A 22,113-nucleotide genomic window follows, 5' to 3' on the forward strand; every position below is an offset into this window, starting at 1 on the left:
CAATATATTAAAGTATTCAAAAACTCTAAGTATTTGGGGTAAAATTGATCATATTTTCTCGCCTATATTCACTCATCAGAACTCTATTTTTAAGCGGGATATTAGGTTAATGATCAGGGTCGGCTAAGCACTTGTGTAAGCTGTGCTAATGAACAGGGCCCCATAGTTTTGAGGGCCTCAAATTTTTTTTTCTCCGGTAAGCTTTAAAGTCGTAAAATATTCTAATAGGAAGGTGTGACAATCGGTAGGAGATAAAAGGAGACTTAGATTTTGGCTTTCGGGTAGATTTTCCGTTAATGGAGTTGTACTACGTAATACTCTATTTTCAAGTTGTTGTGTTATGTTAGGGACTTTTGCAATACTAAAATTATAATTTATTGGGCTTTTGCTAAGACTTGAATCAATTTAAAAATTTAAATTGTTATTTAAATGCATAAATTTGAAATATTATACCCATATTTAGTTGTATTTAGTTATAATACTTTTATTTAGTTAGTCGTATTTAGTTAGTATGTACATTCACTTTTTGTTTGGGTTTATATATCCTTCTAATTAGTTTTTAATGTTTTAAGTTCCTTTGACTTTGTGATAAAAAAATTATTAACCAATTTTCATTAATATATATTTAATATTTAAGTTAATATTTTTAATAAATCTAGAGCTAATAATAGTCAAAGTTCAGCTTATTTGGCCATAAAAGTCAAAGTTATAACTACAAAAAAAAGGTGCATTATAAAATAAAATAATTTAAATAGTAATTTATTAATAAGGATCCTATTCGAAAATTAGAATAGGGCCTCTAAAATGTTTGAGACGGCATTGTTGATGATGATGCACTTTAATTACCATCATCAGTGTTAGTTAAGATTCACCATATTTGTCAAAATAAATCAACTTTTGCTCGATTCACTGAAAATAAACTCACCTATTGATTATTTTTAGGAAAAATTAAAATTACCTTGAATAATCCAATTTTTTCATGATTTTTTCACAATAATTCCACCTATTAATTATCCATGAATAGTCCCAACTTTGAAGAGTATTTTCCTAGAGTCAACCAAGTAACCGGATGAATTGTTATAGCAAGTTTTATTTCAAATAAAAATATTAAAATAAAATGTCAAAAAAAAAATTAAAAGAATGTTAAAAAAATTTCTGATTTTTTAAACATATAGAATTTTTTATTTGAATTTTCAAAATTTTTCTCTAATTTTACATTAATTTTCAATATAACAAGTCATCGGCATACCAAATTTACTCAAGGAAAATACTCCCTAAAATTGAGATTATTCATTATTAAAAAATAAATGAGAATATTGTAGGATAATCATGAAAATATTGGATTATTCTAATTTTTCTTATTTTAAAAAAATTCAGTTATTCGATATAATTAATGAAAATAAAATCAGCTGTTATTTATTCCTAATTGATCACAAAAAAGCTTTAAAATTAATTATAAACAATACGTGAATTTATTTTGAACGAATCGAACAAAAATTAATTTTTTTTTTTTGTCTACCCTTAAAAAAATTCAACAATTGAAAAGTATGTAGGAATGTAGCACGTGTACCCATCATATCCCAAGACGTGCTCACATTCTTGAGACTTGAATACAGACGACGACGAGATTCATACTTTTATAGTACACTTGAATGATTGCTAACAGTGAAACAAATCAAGATCATCAATTCAATTTCTGAATCAAAATCTGCATAATCAACAATGGAGTCTTCCGATGATCAGAAGATGACTGTTAATGGCGACGAAGACATGTACAACAGCAGTACAACCAACCAACACGAACAATCCAACTACAAACAAGAACAATCCGCTTATGCTGATTCTGATCAGAGTTTATACGGTGTCCTTTCATCACTTCTAATGGCGATCTTCTTCCCAGATCCTCACTCTGACTCGTCTTTCTTCCAGCGAACCAAAGATTCTTGTAGAGAGAACCTTCCGCACCTTCGAGAAGCTTCTAAAGCTACTGGTGTTAATGTTCTTAGGTGGGCCCGTCAAGGCAGTTCTCTTCGCTTGCTCCTCGTTATTTCTGTGAGTTCTTTCCTCAATTTGTGTTTGACGCTTGCATTTGGGTTTCTTAATTTGGAAATTAGCTTCTTGTTGACATTAATGTGTTTCGAATTTATATAACTCTATTTCGATCAAGGAAATCTGCTTTATAGTTTTTTTAGTTCGATCGTTAATACTTTTCAGGTTCAATGATTGCATTTTCTTTACGATTTTGGAATGAATGCGAATTTTATTAATTGTTTCTTTCCATCAGTGTAAATATTTAGTAATTAGGGTTCATTAATTTCAAAATCTTTTTAGTTTTTGCGTACATCACACCAACAACAATACCAAAATCCTTAGTCCCAAAAGTGCAGGGTCGAATACATAACTAATACTACATCCGTTCTGAAACACTGCTAGTAAGGATTTTATTATATACTATTGTTCATTCAAGTTTATTTGCGGTTAGAGCCAAGTGGAATTTTAATTGAACTGCCAGACTCCTTGTCTTTGTATATTTATAAGTTTTAGTTATGCAGCACTTAAGATACACATCATCAAAATAATGCATGGAATTGCGTAAAAGAAAATTAAAATATAGCAAGCTAGGGATGTTCTCAACATGTTCAATCCGTACAGGGTCCCGAAAAATTGAGGGCCTCACTATTAAATAACGTAGAATATGTTAAGTTAAGTGTTTAAAGATATAAAATTGTTGGAAAAATATGAAATTGCACAGGCCTTCAAAAAATTTGTCAATTTTTGTTCCACCCCTAATAACAAGTATAATGGAAGGGAGAAAGTAGATCTTTTTCTTTTTTATTTTGATTGCTTGTTTGACATACATTTGATAAAGTAAAGAATCTCAAAGGAAAGTTAAGAATGTTTCTTTTTTTGCTGCAGATTGGGACAATTACTCTTCTAACCCTTACAGGGGTGCTAGTTTTCTTGCTCTTTTTGGCAGCGGCTACTGTCAATGCAATCATCATATCACTGTTTATGTCTTTGGCTGCTGCTGGTGGCTTCTTGGCTATCTTCTTTGCTTGTGTTGCAGGAATTTACATAGGGGCTTTGTCGATTGCTGTTTTCGTTATTTCCTCTGCAACAATATCGGCAATTATCACTGTTCTTATTGTTACAGGTAAGATTTGTAAAGCCTCAATTATTCTCATAGCTGCTACACTGGTGTTGTGTATATTGTTGTTCTTGAATTCTAGACCACAAAGCTGCCCATTTCTAGACCTGTACAGGAGTTAAGATTTAACCTCAGACCTTGACTACACAACAAGATGCAATCACCCAAATGTCAGGTGGCTCCCACCTTGGCGAGGTTTGAGGATTGGATGTACCTAGTTTTACTTTTTGATAACAGAGGTTGTTTTCATTTCTAAAAAAAGAGGTTGTTTTGGATTGATTGGTAAACAATGTTTTTTGAATTTAATAAAAAGGTTGCAAAAATCAGATGCAACTTCATATAAATATGAAGTGCAAATGATCTAGACCTGTGATCATCATTTTTTGTTTTCTTTGCCTACCGTTTTATTCCCTGTGCTATTATTGCAAACTCTCTTTGTGGGCTGAAGGCATTACGTCAGTAATTTGGATATCTATGAGGCATCAATTGAGTTGAATACTAGAGCTGAACATGAACACATACATGTGCATAGGCTTTTCCTCTCTGTAACTCCCTCTTCTCGGATTCATGCTCTAGCTCAATTGGTGACTTGGTCCTCACCCCTATAAGTCAGATCTGAGTGCTGATAAACAATTGCTCGTGGTTTAATCTTCTCAGATAATCTGTAGATATATCACTTCTAGGTTCTAGCACTTCTCATCCAATTTGATTTCAGAGGGGAGTTTAAACTGCAGATTTTCCATTACAATCTTTTCCCCTTTCATGTAAACGGACAATGGTGAGCTTCAATGAGTATTTCTTTTATCATTTCCAACACTGACATAAATTTCAACTTTTTTCTTCAAATTGCTTAAAAAAAACCTTTTAATATCTTCAGTGGTCATGGGATGGTTGTTGACAATATAGATGACAAAACTATAGTTGACAACTCAAATATAAGCTATATGTAGTTGATTGCAAGCGAATACTCCCCTTGAACAATCGGTGGCGTGATGTTGAGTTCGCAGTTTGATTTCTTCTCGGTATGTAGCTTGCATTCCCGTTGAAATACTCACAATTCTCATTGACATTAGGTTTGTTGTTTCTTCCTCCGTGTAAGATTAAATAACAAAGCAAATTCACGAAGGAATTGAAATTAATCAAATACTTTAAATCTGATTTTCAAGAATGATCCTGAAACTCTGTAATAGTGTTACCTAATCTACTAATCTCCTGTGAATTTCTAACTAAAGGATGCAAATATTGGTGGATCAGACAAAGATTGTGAATTAAATGCCACTTAGTTGCAAAGCTCAACGTTGAATAGGATGAAATACTCCTTTTCTTCATAATTGGTGTTGTCTTAGAAGTGACAATTATAGTCTATTTGAGCATGATCTTTGGTTGCATTAATGCTTCTCTATCTACAATCCGAAACTCCAACCTAAAGTATAACTGCTGTTGATGCGTTAATGCTCCTCAGCATAAAGTGGTATGTACCGACTGTTCATTAACGAGCACAGAGACTCAGCTCCGCGTCATTTACATACACTTTGTGGTCTTGTAGGACAAATCTTTTGTTAACTTTAGCTTTGAGCTGTCAGAGTCAAGATTTTTATGTGGATCTGTTCTTTTCCTCAAGAATTTAAACTCTTGTTGATTTACCTGCTGATCATTTTGCATCGTATCTCGTAGGCTGGCTTGGTTTCTTTTGGATTGTCTGGTCGGTAGTGAAAAAGAGTGCTGGCCTTGCAAAGCACTCCGTCAGCATCACTGGATCAGCACTTACGGCATATACCTCAGGTTGGCATGCCCATCAGCGCCATCACCATCATGATTAATAATTATGATGGAAATAAACAAGGTCGATCTAGATTTTAGAGTCTCCACAATACCTATTCCTATACTTTGATGCTAGCTAAGCATCTTTTATTGCTTTGGATTCCTTCAGCATTGATTAAGCTTCTTCGGTGCAATTTAGTGTGCTTGTGCAATGCCTTTTAAATGAACAAAGCTCTTGCTTGAAGTACTAAATAATTGTATTCACATGATAGTATAATGTAAATGGTAAACAGTTTGTAGTAAATATGAAATGAGATTAGAGTTACATTAGAGTAATGTTGGAAAAATATTGATGAATTACACTTGTGACAATGTTTTTATTTTTGATATTGATTCTAAAGGGAATATTAGCTACCTAATTTAAGCATTTTCTAATTTTCTAATTTCTAATTTCTACAATCAGTTTTAATTTTAAAATAATCTTGCACATAGGGTGCAATATGCCCCTCTATTTTTCAAACGGTGACATTATTTTAGATAACATTGTTGGAAGGGGAAGGAAAAGAAGGGAACGTGAACGGGAGAGGGGGAGGTGAAATAAGTGATTTTTTCTTCTAAATATTTTCGATGTTGAAAGATTTGTTTAAAATGTGAAGAACATTTTTGTTTTCTTCCTCTTCCTCCCTATTTCCTTCTAGATACTTTCAATGTTGAAAGATTTGTTTAAAATGTGAAGAAGTTTCTCAGTCCAATTTCTTTTCTCCTCTTCCCAACTATTTCTATTGGTATCCAAATTAAGGAAATGTAATCCCTTAATATTCATCCCCTTTCAATACTTGCATTTCCTCGTAAATGCGTAAATTTTGAACTGCACATTCAAGTTTTGACTAAATTAACATATATCGAGTAATTAACCAGTTGTATCGAACCTTATGTGTAATTTTTTGAAAACATATTGGGAGCAACTACAATAAGGGGTACCACACATTCAATGCAATTAATTTAATATACCTGTATTTCATTTGTGTATAATTGAATAACATTATGCTGAAAATAATTTCAAATGTACAGAACCTTTCAACAATTTAGGTGAGGCACCAAAAATTTGAGTATATAGCAAAATTTTGAATTCTTTTATTCCGTGTATACACAAACAGGTGTAAGAAAGATAGCCTGATGAACAAAGAAACTATCTATAGACTATTTGTTTCTTACAGATCCAGTCTTTAGCAGAAAAGTCGCTGCACAACTCCTAAATGTGACTACAATCGTGATCAATCCAGCGATATATCATAGGATATACAGACGCAAAATCAGGGGCTTCACACGCTTGGTTACAGTGAACAAATCCCAGAAAAGAATTATGCGGTCTTCTCATTCATCTTCACATATATATGAGAGTCCAGATAGGATATTACAAGATCCGCAGCCTTGCATCCGGAGGCCATCGCTTTTCCTACTGAAAGTCCACCCTTATGGTTACCTACAACGATAGCCCACGTTAGAATTTTTGATACCTCGACAGACTATAATTTTTGATGATTTTCCATTCACTTTTGTCACAAAAGAATATATCAGAAATCCCCAGAACTTTATATTGCATATGCTCCCTTCACAATTCGCTACATTTTTCATTTTTCGGAGTTCCACAGTTATTTGCTAACTTTTTACTTACGGATATGAACCCACGTGCCCTTTCCTAGTTCTATCCACAAAAATCTCTCTATTCATCTCAGCCACACATTTCTTTTCATCTACTTGTTTTGTCTTTAACAACCCACCAAAACTTATATTCTACTAAAAACCAAATGTAATGCAACACCAAACGTCCCCTTTCAGCAGTAAAGAATTATACATCATCCACAACAAGCTTGTGTGATACAACAGAACTTGGAAAATACTAGAGGCGTTCAGAACAGACCCAATGATCCAATATTTACCCGAACTAATAATCGAATCCGACTTGACCCGACGTCAATATGAATTTAAAATTATGTAAAAATCAATGTGGATGCAAAACCCGACTTTGAAGCGACCCGAAATACATAACCCTAAAAAAACCGATGACCCGAGTGACCACCTCTAGAAAATACTATCTTTTCCGTACAAGGCAATGCACCTGATCATTCAGATTGAGCCGCAATGCAAGTTTATTGACAAAACAATACAACAAACGAATGACAGTTACCTGCATAAAAAAATCCAGGAAGATCCTTTTCCATCTTGTCTATGGCTCTCAAAACAGAATCGTAATTGTGTCCATACAACGGGAATGCATTGCTCCAAAAGAGATGACTGTGAAAATACCGTGGACACTTGAATAGTTAGTTTCAGTGACTCGATACAAGTTTAAAGAGCAAGTCATGTGAATTGTAAAAATTAATCAAAGGGTTGTCTGAATGATATCAATACTTGACAAATGAAGGTTCGTCCTCAGTGCCCAACAGCTGCTGAAGGTCAGAAGAAACTATTTGCTTCAATTCATCCCTAGGATCATTAAATCAAAAAAGATCATAGATTTAAGTCAGACAAAATGCAGAAAGAGGCAAGAATGAAAATCAAAGAACTAAATGAAGAAAAAAAGTGGTGATCGTTCATCTCATACGTTGAAGCGTTGGCAAGTTTTCTATTTCGGCTTCCTCCGACAAATGTAGTAAAGAGACACATGTCAGATGGAGCACGATCAGGAAACATCATGGAGGAAAATAAAGTACCTGCGACGCTAAGAAACTAGCATTAGATTCTATGAAAAGATTATCACATAAACAAACTAGAAACTTACCAAGAGTCTTCAGTCCATTATGTTGTTCTTTAGAGGGGATAAGAACTCCAAAGCCCTCGAGTGGTCTCTTCACTTTATCCTTCTTGAATGCAGTAATCATAACAGAGAGGGGTACGTAACTCACCTGCACGAGGAAGGCAGGGTGATTGCCCAGGTATATCAAGAATTATTAGAGGGAGGACAAGTGCATAGAACTAATAGAACTATTTGTGAAGGGTTCATACAATATATCACAAAAAGGATCCCACAATCTCTTTACATATTAAATCCTGGAAGGATCAGGGTATCATTTTTTTTAGGTTCTAATTTAAATTAAGGTTTAACCACTAGGTTTAACACAAGTATGGACCTAATGGGATCTTCTCCTCTTAAACACTCATCATCATCATACCCAATATGCCGCTCGAAAGTGGGGTCCAGGTGAGGGAAGGTGACGAACAATCCATAACCGTACTCAAAGATGTACCAATTATTACTATCCAGGATGCCATAAAATTCAATAAGCAATAGGCTTACATGACCTAAAAGTTTGATAAGAGGCAGATGATAATAATGTTAACAATTAAAGCGGTCGTTGAAAGGAAGCAAAAAGAAGTAGATCAACTAAATCAATTAATTCCCACCGTAGACTTCGGACCAGCAAAACTACTGCTCAAAGTCATCAGAATTTCCAAACACACTTGTCATAATTTTCACAAAATAGGCAGATGATAATAATTTCCACAATTAAAGCGGTCGTTGAACAGAGAGAAAGAGAAATAGGACTATTAATTCAATGTATCCACACTATAAACTTTGGACAAGAAAAACTACTGCTCAAATTCATCTGAAGCTCAAAACACTCATCATAATTTGCAATGAGCTAGATCTTCTATGATGAGGTAGCTCCTAATCTTTTGGTATCTCTTTTAGAGCACCCTATTACACCATATCTAACTGCATGTGATCAGCTTTCATGCTAATGCAGCTAAATACGAGTAAGCAGCAAAAAATGTCTTCATAGTACAGAACATTGTTAAACTATTGTAGCATGCATGTTTACAAGTGGATCATCCCACAATAGTGACCATACATACCTCTGGAATAAAGTCAAGTGAAAATGGATTTCCAAATTTCATAATCTTCATTTCTTTGACATTGCGAATTGGAGCCTGCAATAAAAGTCAAACAAATGGAACTGTCACATTCATTTGAAGAGAGAGGGAATTTTGAAGTACATAAACTGATTAGAGTAACAGATAATGCATAAAACCCAATAAAAGTATCCATCCCAAGTGCCAACCCGATAACCATCGAAGTAAAATACCATCCGATTTTCATATTCTAAGAGCAGGTAAATGGACACAAGAATCACTTTAGACTACAAGAATAGATCATACAAACTTAAAATACATGAAGAAATAAACTACAAATGTAAAAAAAGTATAAAATAATTGTTAACGTGGATATTCTCAGGGATTCTTTATGCATAAAGTGATATTTAAGCTTAAATTATCAACCAGATTTTTTCACTCAGTAACCCAGCCACTCTTGTTACCCAAGAGCATACAGCAGTCAACAGCCAAGATCCTATATTGTCTAAAATACTGAGAATAATAGCAAAAACTTGTCAAATTTTTAGGTTCTTGTTGCATATCCTTACACAATTTAAACAGTGCATAATTCGAAAATGCATAGAAAATGACACCATTAGTCAGACATCGAGAAATATAAGACAGCTTCCATTTTCAACTTGGAGAGCACAGGCAAAATAATCTGCAGATATCATTTTATTTCTTCCAAGTTCTGATTTCCCCTACAACTAAACTTGGTGAATAATCTCTATTTTCTTGACCAACGGTTAGCATCAAACTGCTCAACACAGGGAGTATTTTTTTTAAGGACGTCTATACTCTAATCACTGAATCCTTTGTTGTTAAAAGTAAAAACGTAAAATTTAAGCTATTCATAATAGTCATCACAAACAAAATTATTCCTAGCAAACAGTTTTTGATTGATTTCAAGTATTTTATAGTGGTTTGCACTTGGCAGCACCTTCACCATTTCAACTCAATGTCTTTTTAGCATCTGAAGATGCATATGATTAAACCACCAACTTCTCTCCTTCAACTCTCCCTTTTTATCCTTAGGACCACATCCTGAGATTTCAACTCAGTGGTTAATTAACCATGTCACTTTTAACTAAGACCAATTTCCTCTATCTCACCCCATCAAACCAAAGCCCTATTTTTTTTTATATAGTCCCTCTTTCTCCAATTTCTCCTTTTAAATTCTCTTACGAAACTAATCTTCAAATACAATAAAGACATTTTCTATTTTGTTACGAGTTATGACGAATAACCATGAAAAAGGAATTTTAAGCTGAGACTTGTTGCGCCAATAATTTTTTGCTTCACTATAGTTTATGAAAAAAAATTATAGAAATTTGTCAACCATAATCCATACTACACTCGGTATTCTTTAAACAATCTATGAACTCGGAATGGTTTCGACTTTGGAAGCAAATCACTCTTTTAACCTACTTTTGAAAATACAACATCCATTTTCAATTTCATTGTGTTTTTTGTAATTCATTATTCCTTTTATTTCTCTTTATGTATCTATTTCAAAATATTGTTGCATTAAACAGTATACACCATCCAAAATGGTTAAGACCGAATGTCAAAACATTTAAGATATATGTTTATAAGTAAAGGAAAGATTAGGTGCTTTACAGAGAGCATGAAAGCCTGCTAATGAACATAATTCTTGTTTTAAGTAAATCACTACAAAGAGCATTAGGCATGTGCTCATGTATACAAGTTTGAGTTGGTACTAGATAACCATATTCAACAATATTTTAGTCCTATTGCCATTAAGTGGCTTCCACATATCCTTTAACCTAGGCGGAATTTAGGAGTTATCCTTATAAAAATGAAAAGGTTTTTTTTGATTGACCCTTGGTAGCAAACATTATCTACAATTTCACATAAATAAGACGTGCACAAAATTTATCGAGCCATTTTACTGTATAGCACAATAGCCTAAATGCCTATTTGAAACTTGCAAACTATAAATTTTTTGCTTCATTAAGAATGGTAAATCTTCATCAAGCCAGAGAGCTATAACCACATTCAATTAAAAAAATCCTCCTTTAAAAAGAGGGTAACAGGGTACAATTTACATATTTGCTTAACACAAGTTATTTAGTGCTGACATTTTGGAAAGTATAGAACGTGCTACTCTTCATGAGCCTTTGTATGCAGGCTTTTTCTGGAGACAGAGGACTAGAGAAGCCATCAGCGACTACAATGCCTGCTATTTGATGAGGATCAATTATGCACCCTAGGTGGATCTCCGCTATTCACAATTAATTTTTTTAGAATTCATTTTATTGTAGTTTCATAAACATAGATAAAGCTTCAAGTTCCAAATAAGTCTTGATTGACTTGACTGCTAGAAACATTCCCGCACAAACCCATATGTTTCAAACTGGAACATAATTGCTAACTCGATGGCTGTGAAAGGAATTGAATGCTCAGAGACAAAAGTAAACAAAAAACTCACAGTGACAACCACAGCATCATAAGATTGATCTTCACTGGTATTCTTTGACATAGAAGAGACTGACCAATTCCCTAATGCAGGGATCCCCTTCTGGTTGTATGACAAGGACAGCACCTCACACTGGAGTTTGAGTTCATCTTCACCAAGCTGTTTGCACATTGTGTCAACAAGTGTCTGCAGAACATAGAGTACTCAGCAAATGGAATAAAATTGACATGCTAATTAGTATGCAAAAAAATGACTCCAATGCTATTGCTCAAATAACCATGTGCTCAGTTAATATACAAGCTCGGAAGGCAGGCCTAGACAGAGACTACTTAATATCAAATTTTACGTAAATTTATTAGAGCTGCATTCTTTAGATCATGCTATCTTTATCAAAATTTAGGCCTGCTTAAATTTTCAAAATTTATTCTAAACTATATCACAGATGAATTTTTATGATGACTCAGTCCAGGCCACCGAAATGCCGACGTAACACAGTTGTCAAAACTAGGGTAACAAATGAGACATCCTGCCATTATCTCATACTACTATGATATTAGCAGCTATTGTGCAAATTAGGCAGTTGTATATTAGCAGAGGAAGAGAGGAGTGTGAGCTTCATTCAGATATTGGGTAATTTCCTCACGTGAGTGCTACATCTTTCTTCTTTTCTATTCTAGCAATTTTTCCCATCCATTTTATCACACTTTCCCGTCCTGCCTTTCTGTCATTGCAACCAAAACAAAAAGAATCAAAAGGTTTCGATATCATGCAGCCATTTCCTATTTTTCTACCTTATGCCACGAATTCTTTACTCAAAGTCAAGCCTACCAAAATCAATTGCAGTTCTTTTTCATCTACCCCAGCCACTTTTGGCAATAAGCTTTCATTTTTGCGCTATCGAACTCTTTATGAAGAGAATGTTCTCATTAAGAGAAATCTACCATCATTCTCCCTTCACAATTCGGCTACAATGTTCAGAAAAAACAATATTCAACTCTTTGATAGTGCCTATAAATAGCTAAATACTAGAAGCAAATTGTAAACTCAAAGACAGAGTAGATCCCTTTCGAATTTCACCTAGCATGTCTATTACACACTCCATCAATGATCAATTATGAATTGTTGATCCTTTGTTAATAACCGTAAGCTCACTAATTTCAATGGTATGAACACTTTGAGGTCGTAGACATGGAATTCATGGTACTAACTTTCCTTTCTTACACATATATAGGTCGTAAAATCTTGTCGAATACGCAGGGACAACTTATAGATGTCATAATCTGAGGTGTCTAAGGGGAAAATTAATCATTTTTGGAAGCAAGGTATCTCACCAAGTCTCCTCATCAAATTTAATTTCTTTGGCCTCTAAGGTCTCATACCTCCTCATGTTTTGGGAGCCTCTTAAGATTGCCTTTGCTTGAAGCAGAATGTAATTGCTCCTCTTTAACAATATTTTATTGATGAAACGACTCTGAATTCTTATATTCATGCTTAATAGACTAAAAACCTTTTACATCTAGATTATTTTATCCATACTTACTACATGTCTTCATCCATGTATTCTGAAATAGAAAACTTGGTTCCAAAAAGAATATTTTTAGTAGATTTGACAAAATTAAGATTTTTTCCCAAAGCTTTTGTGATTGTAGCAAGAAAACACATCAATATATTTTGGAAGTATAAGGTATAAAAAGTGAAATTATGGCTATAAGGTTATACCTGCATTCCACCTTGGAATGAAAATGAACCACGTACACGAGGCTTCTTGATAGAAGCATTTTCTCCTCCACCCTTTTCCTTCTTAGATAACAATGTTGATTGAATTAGTCCAGCAAACACAGAGCCAAACCTAATGGATAAATGATTTATGCTTCAATAAGTTATACTTGATTAAATTTGAGTCACATACTTAACAAACACTATTGAGGTAATAAAACATTACCAATTGTGTTAATATGAACATTACTTGGCCATATCAATTTTTTCAACAACCAAATACCGAACTAAAATCCCTTTCCTATTGCAATTTCAGGTAGTCTTCCTTTATTAAAACAAACAGCTATGAAACTAAGCCAGTAAATCATTACAATTGGGTTAAAATGAATTGCATTTGACCATATCAATTTCAACAACTGAAGTACCCGAAAAAAATCCCTTTTTATAGCAATTTCAAGTATTGTTTCAACAGCTGACACAACATGTTAGGATTAGGGCTTTAGCATTATTGTTTTTGAATCAATAACTGAAAGCAAACACAAATGTATTGCATATCAGTTACAAAATCAATAAAACCAAGATTTATTTATTTTTCTAAAAAAATGAAGACAATAGAGACGTGAGGGAAGAATTACACAATAATTTTGTTCTTGTTACGATAATACAATGAAACAAATTTGATCTTATTATAATCGAATATAGGCAAGTGCAGAACGATCCACATTGACCAAGAAATTCGCTTTGCGATCGTAAATGCAACCGCAACCGAAAATGCAATATTGCACTACAAACAAGATTTGATAGTTTTCACGTTATTAGGTAATGCTCACATTCAATTTATGCCGAGAATAGTTGATGTTTTCTAGCAACACTTGTTAAGAGCGGAGCTAATCGGAATCAAGTTAAAGGAGTATTAGAAAGTAAATCGATGCATGTATGCATCCTATGAGTAGAGGACAAAAATACTTCAGCTTCCATGGATGCCTCCGGCAAGTGGTGGACTGGCAATTTCCTTACATTGGTGGAGTGAGCATTTTGTGGCTTTTGCGAGCATGGAGAAGACAACATTGGATTGGGCGAGAAGAGTGAACATACATAGCTACAAGTCAAATAAAAATAGGGAGGAAAAGAAAACGACAAGAACTAGTGAAGTTATGCATGTTAGAAGGAGAGCGAAAAGAGCACCAATCTATACTATTATACATCAACGAAATGCATAATAAAGAAAATGGTAAGGAGTCCCACCAACGTTACTTAGTGAAAACATGAAAGCTAATAGAACTTTTGGAATTTGGATATCTCAGAGATTGGGAGTGAATTTTAAAGTTCGGCTTTGACGCAATTTAATGTGGTAGAAATTAGTTAAAGTTTGATTCAGATGTTCTTAAACAAGTGAAATTTCTAAACCCTAAAATTGTATATGGAATCGCCATCATATAGAAAAAGGCAAAATCGCATTGTATCATACAGATCAAATTGCAAGGATTTTTCATATGTACCGAAATCGAACCCATGTTGTCCACATCCTAAAGGTGTACAATATGGCATTTTAGGCTTATTTAAATATCACATGGTATAGGACAACATTTGACAGTACGACAATCGCATCAACTTGAATGTTACCTCAATCGCAAGCAAAATCACATTTTGCACTATGAACCATTTCAAACCAGACCATTCATTCTTTTGCTCTACAAATGATTACACCAAACTTAAGACACATAGATAAAATGGTGCAGCATCTAAAAGCATGAATTACAAAGCATATAAGTTCGAAGAAAGCTTTAAAGTTCATACCTTTTTTCAAATTACCGTTCTAATGGAAATTGATCCCAAAGCATCAATTATGAAACATAGAGTTCGAAGAACATTAAAGCTTTAAGGTTCATACCTTTTTTCAATATTCCATACTTCTGGAAATGTATGGTGCATCTACAATAAAGTAAAACATTAACACAATGGAAAAAATTCATAACCAAATAGAAATAACATCAATATGAGCATGAAAGGGAAAAGAAGAGTTGACAATCAAACAATCATTGATAATGAAACCTAATATATAAGATAATAGTATTTGGGTTCTTCTCAAATATAATACTCATTTATGGCGAAATGAGTTAAGGTTCAAAATGCACAGTATGGTACAAAATTTAAAGAAAAAGAAGAGGTGTTAAACTACCTTTGGAGGCACTATGGGATACTCCCTCCTATTCCAATCAACTGTCCTATTTGATAATGCACCGAGTTTAAGAAAAGGGGGAAGGACCACATGAGAGGAGTGAGTAAGGGCAAAAGTAAGGGACAAAGTGAAAATTTAATGGCAATTGTGTAAATAATTTACACAATATTTAACTCACTTTGAATATACCAAAAGGGGAAATAGGACAACTGATTATAATAGGAGGGAGTATAATTTATTTACAACCTCCAGAAAATTTTGAAAAAAAAAAAAGAAGGCACAGTATTTAACTCACAGATAGCGATTGAGGATCTCCACCACATGTACCCGCAACAAAAGGGTCAATAACATAATCAACAAACTGCAAAAAAACAATAATTATAAGCAATAGTAAGCAGAAGAGCAACATTTGTTAATTCACCAGAATAGAGCATGGCAAGTTGGCAACAATACCTCTTTCCCAAAATGTCGCTCAAAAAATTCACCAACACTGCAGACAAATCATTATGTCAATTCTACAGGTCATGCATTCATATTCAACATAGAAACAAATCCTCTATACTTGATCAAGCTCTTACTCATCAGTCCTACTCCTGCTGATTTTGCTCACTTCCTCTTTGCTACTTTTCAAATTTAGCAAGTGTTGTGTGGAGGAACCGTAAGTATGGCTTGAGTTAGGAGAGGAAAACGAGTGACTGAAATTTTGAGAGAAGGCAACCACTACCCTATCTTGAAGGGTAGCAAACTACTCCTTGAACACCTTCATAGGGAAAGTCCAGCAAAACCAGAAGGATGGAGGGAGTCTTTTGATGCTAATAATGAAGTATTTTATTGATGTTTCAGTAGAAGGTAAATTCAGCGATAATCCTTTCCATCAGTATAGATAGAGCAAGGGCACTTGCCTTTCCTGAACATGCTCATCAGAAAGCTCAGTAGCATTGCGTTTTCTCCAGAGAAATGGTTCCAACATACTTTGCAGCTGAGAAAAAATCAGTGGCCTTTTTATCAACAAACTGTTGCAGCTAAAAACATCAAAATGAAATCATAACAAAAGATGCAACAAATTCTTGCAGCTCCAAAATAAAAGTTTTATACAAGGGGATGCTCTAAAAGTAAAAATACGTCAAGAACACAAATTTGCAGTTCTATGTCCTTTGTCCCTCCTTTTTGGTCAATCAATTAGTTTTAGAAACCAAATTATTGCATACACCAAAAGCTAAGTAAATAAATACCAAACATGTTTTAGCATAAATAACCTTTGATTTTGCTGAAAGGATATTGCTCGTGAGCAGTGCAGCTGGATTTGAAGGTAGCTGCAAAGGTTGCAAGCAACTGTCAATAAGAAACAGATTGGAAAATACAGAATTTGCCTCGAATACAAATACAACTCAGTATCCAGTGTTAGAAGTTCATAGAGGTCAAAAGAAAATGCAGAGGACTTACTAGCACCGGAAGACCATCTCTAGCTATGTACCTTTTATTTTGTGAAATTGGCTGTGACAGAAGAAGCAATCATATAAAGATCTCGTAAAAGCAACCTCAAAAGTCAAAACTAGATTAAGTACAATAAGGCTGCTTTAAGCTGATGATATAATAATTTGCTTCTAGAACATAATGCAAAAACAAGGCTTCATTGCATCAGTCGCCTTGTAAAGGTTTTCAAAAAACTAAACCTATTTTTCCCCGCAATGTAAAGGTGTAAAAATATCGCATTTTGGGCCGTCACAAGGAAAATATCATGTTTTCGACCTATAGTTGGAATAACGATCACATAACTCCCGTCACCGCATCACCATGTCATTACCAGGATCATGACAATTACCGTATTTTTGCACTACGGACTCTAGAAAGCAAAGGGAATGGGCTTAGACAGAAAACTTACCAACTGTTGCTTCTCACGAAGCCCAAGATCATCGATCAAACTCGAGACCTCTGCCTCACTTTCTGTCTACAAGCATATCAGAAAGTGACATGTTAACCACAGAATTGACCCAAAATCCAGCAAGTAAAAAGTAATTGGTTCTAAATCAGAAAACCAGCATTGTTGATAAACATTACCATAGTATTTGCCCCCTCATCCCAAATAAAACCATCTTTTTTAACAGTTTTAAGTTTGCCTCCAGCTCTAGAATCAGCTTCAAACAATGTCACACTCAAACCATGGGATTTTAGCTTATATGCAGCAGCAAGTCCACTAGAACAATTCCACAAAATCAATTTAGTAAATTAATACTCTATTCTACAGAAAATAGATGTTAAAAAGTAGTATGATCTTCTGAAAATTTGCCCATCCCAAATACAAATCATTATGCAAAAACCCATCCAAATTAGGAACAATCAAAGCAAAATTTTACAATCTTTCTTGAACAGAAACATAAAATTTACCTAACTCCAGCACCAACAACAGCAACCCTTTTAGCAGAAGCTGAAAATCCCCAATAAAAACAATTCAGAATGTAAAATCATCAAAAGAAAGTGTAGTTGAAAGGGATTGCTTAAGATATATGAAGAAAGGTTGACTTACTGGGTTCATCCCGCTCAGAAATGTTGCCCATTACAGCTACTGGGTAGTTCTTGGTGGAAACTGACAATGGCGATGGCAATGCAAGTTTTGGTGAAAGGTGGGTAATGGATTGAATTACCATACGATCGGTTCAAATTTGCTAAATTCTGAATCCAATTTTGTCTCAATCTGCCAATTCAATTCTTTTACCCTTTTTAGTTTGGGTGCAAAACGTTAAAGTTTCCAAAGTAGAAATTGTAAATTGAAGTTGATAAAACAAGTTAATCACATTTTATAAACGAATTACTTTTAAAAGAACGTTAATCATATTTCATTGACAATGGAATTACCATATTACCTAGTCAAAGGCTTGGATTTGATTCTCATTCATCATCTTATCTGGTAGGGTGGTAATCAATAAACAAGTTGCAATCTGCTTAGTAAAGTGTTTAGAAAACAACTGAGTTGATAATTGATTTGAATGGTTGATTTAGTTGCTGACTTTATAAATCTGTTTGATCAGTTGATTTATAACAGTATGTTTAAAAATAGCTTATTTTTGTTAATAATTTGTTTCAACCAAATACTAGTGATAGATGGTTAAAACACTTGTGTATCAATTTGTGTCAAATAAGTTATAATTTCATAATAAGTTATTATACCAAACAATCTAAAGATTTTAGTTTGATTGACGGGTTTAAATGTGATTTGATTAAGTTGATTCAACTATGGATTAGATTTGGTTTGCTTTAATATTAATAATGATTCAAGGGTTGTATGGTTCTAATTAATTCTCGATTCAGTTCAACCTAGTTCAATTGAGTATTAAATTTGGATAGATTTTAAATCGATTTAATATATATTTTAGCCTTTGGATAGCATATATTACCACGTCTCTCTTAAAGAATATGATACAACTAATGTAAATTTGGACTTAAACAATTCTAATTGAAATAAATGAGTGGGTAGCAAGATTATAGCACAATTTCATAATCTTACGATCTTATTTTTCTTATGTGTGATTTTTTACATATTTTTTCACATACACTCTAATACTTAAAAAAAACATTTGATATTTACATATTACAAATTAAGTGTTTCAAGGACATGAAGTTTTAAATTAATAATTCTGCTAAGGACTTAAATTTGTAGTAAAGTTTACGTGGTATCATGGCACGAGTTGAGCTTTAAAATGATTGATAGACTACTCATATTAAAAATGTGTTTTTTTCAAGAAAGTTCATTTGCTAGGAACTCGGAAATTAAATATATTTGGTGAGTAAGAATTTTAAAATGGGTAATCTCATGATCGATTTCAGTTGAAATTCTGTCTCTAATAACATTGATCTTGACAATTGGTATATTTATGTTACACGACTTCTTATTATAATGTTTATTGTTATTATATTATTTTTATGGTAAATTATTGAAGCAATGATAGTATAACTATAAAGTTAAAAGCGTATATAAGAAAAATTATGTGAAAATTAAATTTAAAAGTTTCGTTTTTACTTATCCTATAAAAAAAGCATTTTGATTAACATATAAAAATTTCATGTTTATATCATTTATTTTACGAGTCATTTCCCAGAATAATGTTTAAAAAAAAAATTTCCCACTTTACCTAATTTGGGAAAGAATTTCCCAGAATACCGTCCACGTGGAAAAGTCTTTTTTTTTTTTTCAGACCAAACCGCCACTTGAAATGGCGGTTTACATAAAGCACAAAAACGCCACATGAAGTGGCGGTTTGGTCAAGGCAAACCGCCATCTCATGTGGCGGTTTGATCCCTGGTAAACCGCCACTTCATGTGGCAGTTTGCTGGTGGCCTGCAACAATTTTTTTTTTCTTTCATTTCCCCTAAATAGTGAACGTAACCTGCATTAAACTAGTTCAATACCATCTATTCCATATTAATCAATTACGAACCAGCTTGATTTGAAAAAATTAATTATGAAAATAATGCGAAGATATATTACAATCATGAACATACAAAGTTAAAATCATACAAGAATATACAAGAAGTTAAAATAATATAAGAATATACAAAGTTTGTTAAACTACAACCCCCGGCCCCTTTTGTTTTGCGCACCGGTGGATGATGATGGTGTGAACTCGTCAACCTCCGCAATGACATTAAGAGTAGGAGCTCGTCGTTGACTAGCACGCTGATATGTGATAATCCTTTGCGGAGGCGATGGATGTGGCGGAGGAGTGTTGATGGAAGACGGGGGAACGAACGGTGACATAGTAGCGGATGTCGATGGCGATCTGGAAGACCGACCCTGAGTAGATGAACGATGGCGGCCTCTTATGGACCGAGAACTGGATCCTCCGGAAGAGCTACCTCGATCGGCTGAACTCCTTGGAGAAGGAGTGTGGAATGTGTCATCTACGTCGCCAATGACGGGTGGAGTCGGTATGAGGTACTCATAACCCGCTTGACTCAATGCATCGGTCAACGACGCATTAATGGAGCCTAAGGTCTGAGAACATAGCCGATAGCCCACGTCAACTGGCGATGTAGCGGCCCCTTGAATCGTGTCATTACATTGTATCAACACCGATCGGATGCGCTCAGCCTGTTTGTTATCATTATATTGTTAAAACAGTTACTTAAAACTATTACTATTTGTTATGAGCGTTGAAAGAAAACGTACCAGTAACGTAGATGTCAGATGGTAATGTGATCCTGGCTGCGCAAATGCGGTGTTCGTTAGGCGTAATATGGAGATGCGCCTGTACCAACTCATGTACATAGCAGAGCTATGACCTGTGAAGTTATCTCCTCCAACCAATGTAGACGCTCGGTCGTTCCACGCATCTACATGCGATCTATGTCGTACGAGGTAGTTCTTGTCCCCAGTCCTCCTATCGATCGCATGTAGTTGACGTTGGGTATCACAGGCTTGCGGAATTACCTGCTCCAAACCGAATTGACGCATGACACGATCCGGGAGATGTAGCTCGACGATGTCAAAGCAAATAAGAGGACAACGCGATCTCCAAATCTCGTGGCCCGATGTACATATGTGCGGTAGAGCTTCCATCTTAGCCGCTGTGTAAGGCTGCCATGTCATCTGTAATAGAAATGAATATGCTTAGTAATGTATACAATTTATTCATAACTAATACAAATAGTAAATGTTACTAACCTGCTCGTCCCGTTGTCGATCTAGTGTGTCCCTGTAGTAGACGAGAGTATGTGGGGAGTGGGATCTCGAAAGATATACGCGAAGCCAGCTGCAAACAAATAAACATTAATTAACATTTTCATCTATCATAAAATAGTGAAATTATGAATTTGAATAGTGAATTGAGTGTTGCTACCTTACTGCCAAAGGATCCATCCCGCGCCGATGCTGTGACCCTAATATCGGTTCAAAATCATCCGCGTCATCTTCCTGATCATGTTGCCCATCCGGTCGAACCGTCCGAATAATGGGCCTCCCTATATGAATGTGCTCCCATGACCATATCTGTAACAACATCAAGCATCCACCCATGTCCTTGGCACCCTTACGAGATGCTCGACATAAGTTACGATACAGATACGCTAGGGTAGCACTTCCCCAACTGTACTCACCTACGCGCTCCAAGTCTCCCAGTAGATGGAGATAGATCAACTGTACCGAGTCGCCGCTCTTGTCCGGAAACAAGATGCATCCAAACAGGTACAAATTGTAAGCTCGGGCATGTCTGTCAACCGTCACATCATCTGCATCATCCTCAAGCGCGCTAAAATGCTGTCGAAGCCAAGTCAGCTTCAATGACGATCCAACGATGATCTTCGGCTGGGTGGGGTCTTGAGGGTTTTCCGGCCAAACCCCTAGCAGCTCATGTACTAATGCTGGCCAATTTCCCTCCCCATGGCCAATGACTGCTTGTCCTTCAACCGGCAGTCCCATGATAACTGCCACATCTTGCAACGTGATCGTTGCCTCGCCAACTGTGAGGTGGAAGGTATGTGTCTCCGGCCTCCACCTCTCCACCAATGCAGTGATAAGAGCTCGATCGAGCTCTAAGCCCCCGCCCAACAACCGGTGAATGTATCTGAAACCAGCTAGCTCGACTACGTCTAATACCCTGTCATCCACCTCCCACCGTAACGTACTCGCCTGGTAGTGCTGACGAGTAACCAATTGGGCATTGGAGCCCTCCCACGCAGCTACGCTCCTGTGTGTCGCCTGAAGCGTAAGCACTGATGGATCAACTGGGCCCGGCATCGCCATGATCGCTGTTACGTGTTTTTCATCGCCATAAGTGTTATAAAAATCATAAAAATATCATGACTTCCCTCGCATTATCCAAATTTGCAACCAATTCAACATGTTTTTCAATGGGATAATGATCTTTCATGTGATATCTCCACCAATTTGCTACCAATTTGCAACCAATATCATGACTTCCTCACCCCAATACACTATAACGGGAAGTGTAAATTTGAATACAAGAATTTGTGATACTAAGGTATTAGAACACTTATTAT

At 35.1% G+C, this 22,113-nt stretch overlaps 3 protein-coding genes across 3 annotated transcripts; 1 reads left to right on the top strand and 2 right to left on the bottom strand.

Annotated features, from left to right (window-relative positions):
* The first annotated feature begins 1,564 nt into the window (after positions 1-1,564).
* LOC130798312 (uncharacterized) lies at positions 1,565-5,294 on the top strand. The gene is made up of 3 exons (XM_057661247.1): positions 1,565-2,052; positions 2,917-3,154; positions 4,823-5,294. The coding sequence occupies exons 1-3, from the start codon at positions 1,723-1,725 to the stop codon at positions 4,966-4,968; spliced, it is 714 nt and encodes a 237-aa protein (XP_057517230.1). The 5' UTR covers positions 1,565-1,722; the 3' UTR covers positions 4,969-5,294.
* Positions 5,295-5,999: 705 nt separating this feature from the next.
* LOC130798309 (protoporphyrinogen oxidase 2) lies at positions 6,000-17,886 on the bottom strand. The gene is made up of 18 exons (XM_057661241.1): positions 17,645-17,886; positions 17,506-17,545; positions 17,179-17,314; positions 17,003-17,068; positions 16,564-16,614; positions 16,377-16,433; positions 16,023-16,099; positions 15,574-15,610; positions 15,416-15,481; positions 14,833-14,873; positions 12,945-13,074; positions 11,238-11,411; positions 8,768-8,842; positions 7,692-7,815; positions 7,515-7,623; positions 7,322-7,396; positions 7,098-7,204; positions 6,000-6,392 (listed from the first exon to the last, which is right to left on the bottom strand). The coding sequence occupies exons 1-18, from the start codon at positions 17,763-17,765 to the stop codon at positions 6,271-6,273; spliced, it is 1,608 nt and encodes a 535-aa protein (XP_057517224.1). The 5' UTR covers positions 17,766-17,886; the 3' UTR covers positions 6,000-6,270.
* A 1,245-nt stretch (positions 17,887-19,131) lies between these two features.
* On the bottom strand, positions 19,132-21,532 carry LOC130798785 (serine/threonine-protein phosphatase 7 long form homolog). The gene is made up of 5 exons (XM_057661880.1): positions 21,470-21,532; positions 21,303-21,370; positions 20,955-21,200; positions 20,780-20,867; positions 19,132-19,140 (listed from the first exon to the last, which is right to left on the bottom strand). The coding sequence occupies exons 1-5, from the start codon at positions 21,530-21,532 to the stop codon at positions 19,132-19,134; spliced, it is 474 nt and encodes a 157-aa protein (XP_057517863.1).
* Positions 21,533-22,113: the final 581 nt, after the last annotated feature.

Source organism: Amaranthus tricolor, chromosome 13 (genome assembly GCF_026212465.1).
Source record: "Amaranthus tricolor cultivar Red isolate AtriRed21 chromosome 13, ASM2621246v1, whole genome shotgun sequence".
Classification (NCBI taxonomy): domain Eukaryota; kingdom Viridiplantae; phylum Streptophyta; class Magnoliopsida; order Caryophyllales; family Amaranthaceae; genus Amaranthus; species Amaranthus tricolor.